The sequence below is a fragment of the Erpetoichthys calabaricus genome, chromosome 18 (genome assembly GCF_900747795.2).
Source record: "Erpetoichthys calabaricus chromosome 18, fErpCal1.3, whole genome shotgun sequence".
Lineage (NCBI taxonomy): Eukaryota > Metazoa > Chordata > Cladistia > Polypteriformes > Polypteridae > Erpetoichthys > Erpetoichthys calabaricus.
In genome coordinates this window covers 3,128,157-3,138,193 of record NC_041411.2, presented here as the reverse complement: position 1 = coordinate 3,138,193, position 10,037 = coordinate 3,128,157, and the positions used below count along the sequence as shown (strand labels likewise).

The 10,037-nt window shown below is 45.9% G+C and overlaps 1 protein-coding gene across 1 annotated transcript in view; it reads right to left on the bottom strand.

The window, feature by feature from the left end:
- Nucleotides 1-380: 380 nt before the first annotated feature.
- The window catches only part of lhx5 (LIM homeobox 5), a 36,575-nt gene continuing 26,918 nt past the window's right edge, over nucleotides 381-10,037 (bottom strand). The window contains exon 5 of the mRNA XM_028824967.2: nucleotides 381-2,012. Within this exon, the coding sequence (XP_028680800.1) occupies nucleotides 1,657-2,012 (356 nt within the window). The 3' untranslated portion in view covers nucleotides 381-1,656. The remainder of the gene's footprint in view (nucleotides 2,013-10,037) is intronic.

Below are 10,037 nucleotides of genomic sequence, written 5' to 3'. Positions count from 1 at the left end.
TGACGATGGGCTTATCTTTGAAAAGTTTTTTTTACCTTCAGAAGGTTTTCAGTAATAAAGGATCATTTCCTATACTAAGTTAGGCCAAGAATTGCAGGTGGACATGATCGTTGCGTATCTGGAGTTCGGCTACATGGAAACCGCTATTTTAAAAAAAATATTGAAATCGGTTACTCCACACTTCCTAAATCAGCGTTTCTCAACCTTTAAGTATTTGTGACCCAAGTTTTCATAAGTTTTAATCGCACCCCCCCTAACGTTTTTTTTTGAAACCCTAATAAAATTTATTCCTATATTTTTTGCTGCCAATACACCGCTACAAGTTTCAAATTTTCCTACGAATAGCGAAATTACGCCACATATGGCAACATTCGCGCCCCCTTTTTTGTTACTCCGGGGGGTGCGCCCCACAGTTTGAGGTCCGCTGTCCTAAATTAACGAGAACAAAAAATCTTGCGAGAAATCGAGTTCACGTGCACAAGGGTCAGATTTGACGCCGTCTTATACTGTTAGCTAAGGTGTTGCTGTAATGCTGCAGCTGTCCAGTAGGTGGCACTGTGGCACTTTAAGAAACACACACAGTTTTGTTGTTTTTTTTTTTTTGTTTGTTTATTTTTTGATTGATTTTATGCAAGGAAGGAGAGAAAGATGGAGGGGGGGGGGTGAGGTGGGGATTGTAATAATGATCCTAAAGCCTGCCATCCATGAAACAGGCAAACCTGGAATGTTGCAGGCAATTTTATCGGAAGTGAGTGTTGTGGCCCCTCTGTTTTTAAGAAAAATAAAACAAAGAAAGAAAAAGAGAAACCTAAAAAATGAACAAAGGAGGTCGACGCTAGCTGTGAAAACAAACTTACATTCAGAACTTCAGAGCCTCCTGCCACAGTGTGCAATAGGCGGCGGCGGCGGCCTTGACTCGACGGTTTCTTCACAGTGCTACCCCAGGTTGGCACTCTGTCAACTAAAGGTCGATGCCCCAACTCTGACGGTCTCTCTTTCCCACTTGGCACCCACACAGCTTGTGACTCTCCGAGGTGACCATGAAGTGAAGGGTTGGCCCTTCGGACTGCTGAAAGTCATCCCGATCCAAGCTGTGTGAGGAGACTGGCATGTCATTGTGTCGAGACCTATGGTGTGAAGCTTTGCCAGCCTGGAGGAATATAATGAGCGCCACACGGGAGCCTGGAAGACGGCACCACCACCACCCTGTGTAAAGCACCTTCCCCTGTCCTTCACTGGGGCACAATGCCTACCGTAGAGAATGGGGTGAAGCTGGCAGTCGACAACAGGGGGGGGGTGCTGAATACCAACTGCTTTTGTTTTGTTTTTGTTTTTTAAATTGTATTTAATACCTCTGGTGCCATTTGAAGTACCCTCTATTGCCTGTGAGATCTCCAAAATCGGAGCCCCTCCTAGGGGGAGATGTCAGGATCTTCCTGGAGTACAGTTCTGGATCGGCGGTAGGGCCCAAACGGGAGTCCTGCATTGTTGTGTTGGTTTTGTTCTGGTGTCCTCTCTGCCGATGGTGGCGTTCAGTCATCCAAAGGGTCCAAGTTCAGAAAGTCCCCACCGGTCAGGAGCACCAGGGTCCAGTGGCTGGACAAATGATAAATAGCGACCAGGCTGCAAGATCATCTTCTAATATTTTGTGGAGTTTTACCAAACCGCCGTCTCTCCCATTTCCTGTCCAGGGTGGGACAGGGGGGCGCTGTAGCCCGAGTTGCTGGCCAGAGAGAAAGGCGGGCTAGGACCACCGCTAAACACTTCCCCTGGGATGGGGTGCAGGGGACCCGTGAGGCCTGGTTCCGGACTAGGAGTGTCCGGGTGGGAGATCATGTCCGTGTACCTTTGGTTTTCGGAAGGGTGGTGACCTGAGATGGATCCCTCAAGCTGTCCAGGCCCCGAGCTGTTGAGGTAACTGGGGTCCGCCGGAGACTGTGCCTGCGAGGACGGGGGCCCATGCGGGAAAAAATCATAATTTCCACTTGGTCCGTAGTACTCTCCTTGGTAGTCTGTGAAAAAGAGAAACGAGAAATGTGAGGAGGACACCAGGGCCAGCTGGACTGCCCTCCGGATTTGACAATTTGCCTGTCAGGAGATGACAGCCCACTTAAACAATTAGGGTGCACCACCCATGAGGACAGCATGAAAATTAGCACAAAATGAAATGAGTTCAAAATGGAAATCGCAAAAACGATTTCGTGATCAACCCAGAGGGTACTTAAGGATCCCACCAGCTTGGGAAGTCCTTGGAAATGTCACACTGGTTACATGATGCCAGTGTGAGCTGCCACTTTTAAGTTGGATACTTATGCGTTTCTCAGGCAACTTGTACAGTGAACGGCATCATATGAAATAAAGATTGCTTGCCATGCAATTAGATTAACAGCAAAAATAAGTCACAAGGGGCTCATTCGATTCCACATGCTGGGAAAAGTGCCACCTTGGAGTGCCTGATCTAATGGTGGACCACACCAAAAAGAGAGGTGGCATGGAGCAACTGCAGACTCGCCCATTACAATCCCGTGCACAGTTTTTAAACCCTCTCTCTGTATCTGCTTGGGATTTTTCTCCCACATTCCGTTTGCTTTGGTGTGCCTTGGCACTGCACTGGCACCCCCTTCAGCACCCACAACTTTGAATTGAATACAAAGGCTTGAAAATTGATCACAGGATAGGCCCTGGTCGATGCCAGTCATGAATCATTTATCTTGGTGAACATAGAGCACAGTCCGACCTCTTCACAATTGGCACCTCAGGGCGGGCACATGAAATGCCCCTCTACAAGTGGAATGCATACATGTTGGTTGCATTTTTAATTTTTTAGTTGATTTAAAGTCTTGATCTTTTTTAAGTACTGATTAAGGACCCCAATTCTGTTTCTTCCAATATTCCCTTTCACTTATTCTACCTTTTGAAAAGGCTACCCCAACAGAAAACCCTTGGTGGTCCCATTAATTGCTGAATTTATTCCCTAATCGTTCACCTGAGTAGATTACCCTTTTAAGAAATGTTACCAGGCCAGGGGCTTTACTGGTTTCCTTTGGGTAAGAACTTGATGGTGCCCCCCACCCACCAATCAATACCCATGCATAAATGTCAATTATTATATAGTGCCTTTTGCAGTAGAACTGCTCTACTTGAATGGGTGGGTCCAAAGGGTCCTTTCAAAGTAAAAATGCATTCATGGATGCCTGCCAGTGTGGGCCCTTCTAGCTGGCAGAGGTTATTGTATGCGATACCACCATGGATGCCAAGGGGACATGCCACCCCTTAAAGATTAATGACATATTTACCAAATAACCCTAACATTCATTTTAAAAGGGCAGTTGTTTGTGGGAGGGTGGGCACCATGGTGCAGTGGTTAGTACCAGCAACTCACACCACACATTATGTCCTTCCAGCTAGGGGGCACCGATTAAATTTTGTACTGAAACTTAGCCTGTGGTGCACAACATTTCACACAGATAGACTCCGAGGTGTGGATTTACATAGCGGACTAACTTGTGGTTTTAAAAATTATTGTAATAATAATAATACATTTTATTTATATGGTACCTTTCCCATTCTCAAAGCGCTCTGCTTTATATATTGGGATGTGTGTTATTACTAGAATTTGTGAATTCCCCTGCTGGAATTCGAGTGCCCATTGCAATACTTTGCCCATCCCGGCCTGTCACTCTTGTGCAATTTGCATGTTCTGCCCGTGTCCGTATAGCGCATGTAAAAAACACACCAGTTTAGTTGATTGGCGACGAGTAAGTAGGTGAGTGTGAAGGACTGGTGCCCCTTACAGGATCATACTGGAACCTTGTATTAGTGTAAGCTGCTTTTGAAAAGCAGTGGGCACACAAATCTGAGGAATCAATTCTGCCATAAATGTGCCACTACTCCTCAATATCTGCTGGTATGCATTCTCCAGATCGCTGCCTGGCACAACGGGAAGATCAGCCCCCGAGTGTGCCAGGCTGATTTTGGATATTTTATGTTGATGTTTGTCATCTGCTTTCATGAGACACTAGACTGGGTACCTGGGCAGCAATGGGCATAGCTCAGGAATTGCCAATGGGTGGGATGCCCCTTCATTTTGTGGCAATCGGTCATTTGTTTCTGAAATCTGTTTATTCCAGTTTGAGGATTGGGTGGGCGCTCTGTCTAATTTTAATTTTTGTATTTTAGTTTTGTTTATAAGCTGTGTTTTATCTATTGTTTGGTGTCCTTGAGTGTTTAGAAATATGCCTACAAATAAATAAAATGTATTATTTGTATTATTATTTAGTAACAGTCTATTCTGGCAGCACTGGGTGTAAGGTGGGAAACTACACTGGGTACTGTGCCATGCGAGCACAGGGCACACTCGCCCCACAGCCAATCACTGGTTCATCGATTGTGTTAATGAACTGAATTTGCGAAGCTCCATTTAAGTGAGCTGTGCGTTTTAAACAAATCTGGGGGCTCATTCTGTAACTTAGACATTTGTAAAGTTTGTAATTGCATTTTTCTGTGAACTTGTTACAGCACTCCGAGTCTCACTGAAAGGCGCTTTAAAAAAAAATAACAACCAGAAGTGTATCTGGAACAGAGAAATAACCCAAGCAGCACGACTTTTAGCTGTTGAAACAACACTGAATTACAGGGACAACATGCAATACACTCCCAAGAAAGGGCCAGGGGGTCTCCGGGCTTCCCTCTGCCAGTCTGGGGGCACTTTTCCCATTGTTAGTGATAGAGGAGGAAAACCCTCACAGCCACAAAGCGAACATGCAAACTCCATACCGACAGAGGCCAGGAGGAGTGCTAAAAGGCTGTAGCTCCCCTCTCCCAAAGATAGTTGGCATGATGCTCATTTTCAGCAACAAGACCCCCGTCTATTAGTTCAAGCTCATCAAATGGTAAGGTAGGGGTGGTCTTGACCACACTGTACTGAATGGGATTGAAAAGGAATTTGAATCCTGGATGCCTGATCCATACAGAGACAGTACTATTCGCTGTGCCACCATGCCATCCGCAGAAATGTCCGTTCTTTTACTCTAAGCCTTTTTTTTATCATTTCCATCATTAAATGTAATGCCATACAAATCAGAATAAAATATACGCTTAAAAAAATATTGTCTACGTGTCACCAGGCTTGTGGAGAAGTGTTGAAATGTTTTACGCAGCCACCGCGCCATGCCGTCTCCTCCTCCTCCTCTTCATCTCTCAGGCACCTTTATGTTATTTTGTGCAATCCTCTGCACACTGCGCTCCCAAAAAGAGCTTTCACCGAGGAGACGACCCCCGCCCGCTCGAAAGCACTGATGGCTTTAAAGCCTGTGGGGAGAGAAATGCTTTGTTGGAAAATGAACAAGTGCTCAGGTCTAAGACAAATCGGCCATCAAACGGTCACTGGAAGTGCAGGCGAAGTGCCGCAAATCCCGGGCGCTAGACAGCGGGGTAATGGGCTGCCACACACCGATACGATCAGCTCACTTTTACAAGGCTTCGATCAATCCCTCTGTCCATTAACGGTGACGCGGCAGATTGCCACTCCGGCTCTTCGGGAGGGAAAAGAAAGTGAAAACAGCCATCCGAATCGGGGGGTGAGGACGGACTCCTCTGAAACCGAAGAGCTCGGCGCCTTCACCGTCCGCCCGTTATCAGTCGTGATTAACGAAATTCAGACTGCGGCCAGGAACTGAATTTCACTTGGTCAACTCAGGAGTCTGACCTGTAGAGGGCGCTAGTCCGTCGCATTCACTTTCTCCAAACCCCAGTCGTGCCGCTTTGGGGTTAGCGATTCACCTGTTAATATGCTGGGGGTGTGGCCAGTAATAATTAATGCAAATTTCATCCACTTTCTGGTCCAGGATTCGGGGAGCAGCGTCAGCCACTCAAGCACAATTATCATCATGGGCGACATTTCTTCAAGCGCGCAAAGATTTATTGTTATTATCTCCAAGTACAGCTACACGTGTTAATAATAATAATAATAATTCATTACATTTATATAGCGCTTTTCTCAGTACTCACAGCATCTTAATGACATATCCATTTTTTTTATCTTTCTCTGGACCAACGAAGTGGCTAGCGCTGCCTCTCTGTAAGGAGACTTGTGTTCGCTTCCCAGGTCCTCCCTGCGTGGAGTTTGCATGTTCTCTCCGTGTCTGCGTGGGTTTCCTCTCACAGTCCAAAGACATGCAGGTTAGGTGCATTGGGGGTCCTAAATTGTCCCTGGTGTGTACATGGTTTGTGGGTGTGTGTGCCCTGCAGTGGGCTGGCGCCCTGCCCTGGGTTTGTTCCTGCCTTGCGCCCTATGCTGACTGGGATTGGCTCCAGCGGACCCCCGTGACCCTGGGTTGGGATATAGCGGGTTGGACAATGACTGACTGACTGGACCAACGATGTTTATGTGTCTCTTCTGACGTCACAATCACATTTAAAGGACGCTGTCTTAATTTCCAGCTTTTTCCAGGCAGTGTCATCGAGTTTATTGGGTGCGGGACTGTGCATCTGGGATGAGGGTTCATTTCCTGCCTCTAGTGTACTGATTGGTCCGCCATCTCCTGAGTTCAAATCAACAGATGTGGGGACTTTTTTTGTGAAAAATGAGCGGTGTGCCTTCGTATTGTGTGGAGTGGGCTCAGTTTCAGTGGCAGGGTACTGGTGTGTACCAAGACTCTGCACTCCAAGGAAGAGCCATCACGACTCCTTTGAAGCGCCCCCCCCCCCCCCCCCAGTATTTAATACAGTGTCTTCGAACATGATCTAATCTGCAAGGGGGACCCCTTGCCTCCCCTTGTATTAAATATCGAATACAAGATATGATTGTCTGCACGATCAAAATTTCAAAAGGGAACCTCCCCTCCTCTGAAGACCCCCATATTTAGCATTTAACACAACATATGACTCTCAACATGATCAGAATTCCAAGAGGGGTGGGGGCCTGCCTCTTGTAATGACCCTCCACTATTCAACATTTTATTCAATCCATGATATAGAATATGATTGAAACTCCAAGGGCGGGACCCCCTGCCTCCTCCTCTGAATCTCAGTATTCAATACTTGATACAATAAATGATTATCTGTGAGGTCAAAACTGCAAGGAAGACCCCCCCCCCCCCCCCATATTCAATATTTAATCCAGTGTCACTCTCAGTGTGATCAAAACTGTAACGGGGACCCCTTCTGTCTTCTCTGATGACCCCTACAACATTCAATACTATATAGAGCTGTCAGTGTGATCGAAACTGCAAGGGGTAACCCCTGCCTTCTTCTACGACACCCCCCTCCATATTCAATATTTATTACAATATGCCACTCTGTATGGTTGAAACTCCAAGGGGACTCATTTTACTTCTAAAGACCCCCATAATATCCAATGTTTAATACAACCTAAAATTCTCGGTATGAACAAAATTGCAAGGGGGGCTACTGCCTCCTTTTGACTGCCCAGCCAATATTCAATATTCAGTTTACCATACGACTCAATCCAGGCTGCAATATTTAACATGAGCTTCTGAGCACAACAGGGAGGACCCCCCAGTTATTTTGCTCCAGTTCAAGAACTGGTTTGCATGTTCTCCCCGTGGCCCACATCACTGAAGAGGTGAAGGTTGCGTTAACACAGTGGTTCTCAATCTGTGGGGCGGGCCCCCCTAGGGGGGCACGAAGTAACAAAAAGGGGGGCGCGAAGATGTGGAAAAAAAGAAAACAAGAATCAAAAATATGAAAAATCCATCTATTGTAACCAAAACAAATTAGCTTAAACTACATTCTGAAACTAGAAAAATAAATATAGAGTTAGAGTAAATGACGATAAAAGTTAAGTAGGTATAATAAAATATGCATCTATGATGTGTCATTAATTTAAAAAGAACAAATTGGTATTAGTGGGCTCCTTTCAAAAAAAGTTAGGGGGGGGGGCGATTAAAACTGTTATGAAAACTCGGGTCACAAATACTTAAAGGTTGAGAATCGCTGGGTTAACAGGCGATGCCAGACTGCCCCCAGTGTGTGCCCGCGGTTGGGAGGGGGCGGTTATGCCCTGCTTCCTGTCTTGTGCCCGATGCTACTGGGATAGGCGGTGGTCTCCACGCCCCCGAATCGCGTTAACTAGATCAGTGAAGGTAACGTTGTGTTACGTGACTTCAGACAAAAGCTTATTATTGCAGACAACGTTGGTCAGCAGTTCCCCACGACCACGGGTTCATTTACTGAGGAAGACCCCCTCAAATCCTTACTGTCCAAACTCCGTGGTTGCTTATTGAGAAACGCTGAGCACGCTTTCTTTCGACTTTCTAAGGTGAGGGGGATTTGAACATGTGGATGAACGTCTCGTTACACCGGTCAACAGGCCTTACTTAGGTCGGTGTGGCCATTCGTTTGATTTGCATACGATGTTAAGAAAACGCACCGGAAAGGACCCTTTGGGTTCAGTGCCAGGCCACGCTGAAAATGAGTCCTAAATGGACTTTAAAGCGAGTGGTCATTTGTGGTGACGTCGGCCATTGGAGGTCGCTGTACAAACCCATGGCTTCCTGGAAGGGAATGAATGAATGAAGGTTCCTCATTCAAATCAAAAAAGATCAGACCACCTTAAATATCCAACGATATATAAGCATTGCCAATTTTCAACTCAAAATTTCCGTTCTTTTACTCTGAGCCTTTTTTTTTTTTTTTTTTTAGAATTTCCATCATTAAATGTAATGCTATACATATCAGAATAAAATATACGCTTAAAAAAATGAATATTGTCTACGTGTCACCAGGCTTGTGGAGAAGTCTTAAAATGTTGTACGCAGCCACCGCGCCATGCTCTCTCTAACCCTAACCCTAATGTCAACGATATACAAGCATTGCCAATTTTCAACTTCTCGAAATGCAAGTTTTCACTGGAACTGCCTTCTTTGTTCCTGAAGCTGTGTGTTTTCTCCTCGGGACCCCCTGTCAAAACCTTCTGTCGCCTCCCCTGCTCTCCCTTATAATAAAGCAATAAAAAAGCGCGTTCTGATAGACAGATACTAGTTAATTTGTCCCGGAGGGGAAATCGTTTAAAAGTGCCCGTTGGGTTCGAGGCCGACAGTTGTGCTTACGAGTCCCTCCGATCAATGTTTAGGATGGCTGTAAAAGAATCCATCTGCTCGCTTTTTTTTGAACCGCGTACTCCAGTTCAGGACCGCGAGCCGAAGGAGCCGATCCATGCAGCAAAGTTCGCAAAGCCCGGATCAGCACTGGACCGGACGGGACGAGACGAGACGGGACGGCTGGTCAAAGTAGTGAAACGTGCGCGTGTTTAAAATGAGAGGGCAACACGGAGAGAACATGCGCCCTCCACACAGATGGAAGTCTCCCGTCCAGGTATTGTCCCTGCCTTGTGCCCGGGCCTTGCAGAGATGGACTGCCGTCACTCCGCGAGCCTTGTCTGATGGATCGTGTTGGTGTGGCCAGTCAGACTTTGCTTTAAATGGAAATATAACATTCTTTTATCTCCGTGGCAAACACGACACTGTAAAAGGTTCGCATACATTAGCTGGATTAGGAAATACACGTTTTATTTATTCATTTATTTTTTGTCTTTAAATGTAACGACGAAATGTACAGACTTGTTCTCTTCGTTTTAAATCCGTCATTTGAAACCCACGCTGTCCCATAATTATACATATTGTGCGCTCATTTTGGCACGCCGGCTTGTGCGCGCCGCTCCTGCGCACCTTGCATTTTAATCTCCGCTACCGAGATGGCTCGTCGACTGATGCTGGCACTTCACCATCTTAATCACGTTTTTCAATTAACAAGTTTCTTTCTTCCAGTCCCCGTTTTCGTGTTTTCATTTCAGTGGATGGCCGAAGGGAACCTTGGATTTTGTGATTTTTTTTTTTTTTTGTCTCCAGCATGTGTAGCAGACTAATGAGGACATGACAAATAAAACGGCGACCGTTTCTTGCGCACTTTTTTTCTAAACGGGTATGCAAATCACTTCGGCAGAACGTTCGTTTCAGAGTGTGCTGACATTTGTATATGTGGTTAGTTTTTTTGAACGAATAATTTGATACTCTTAA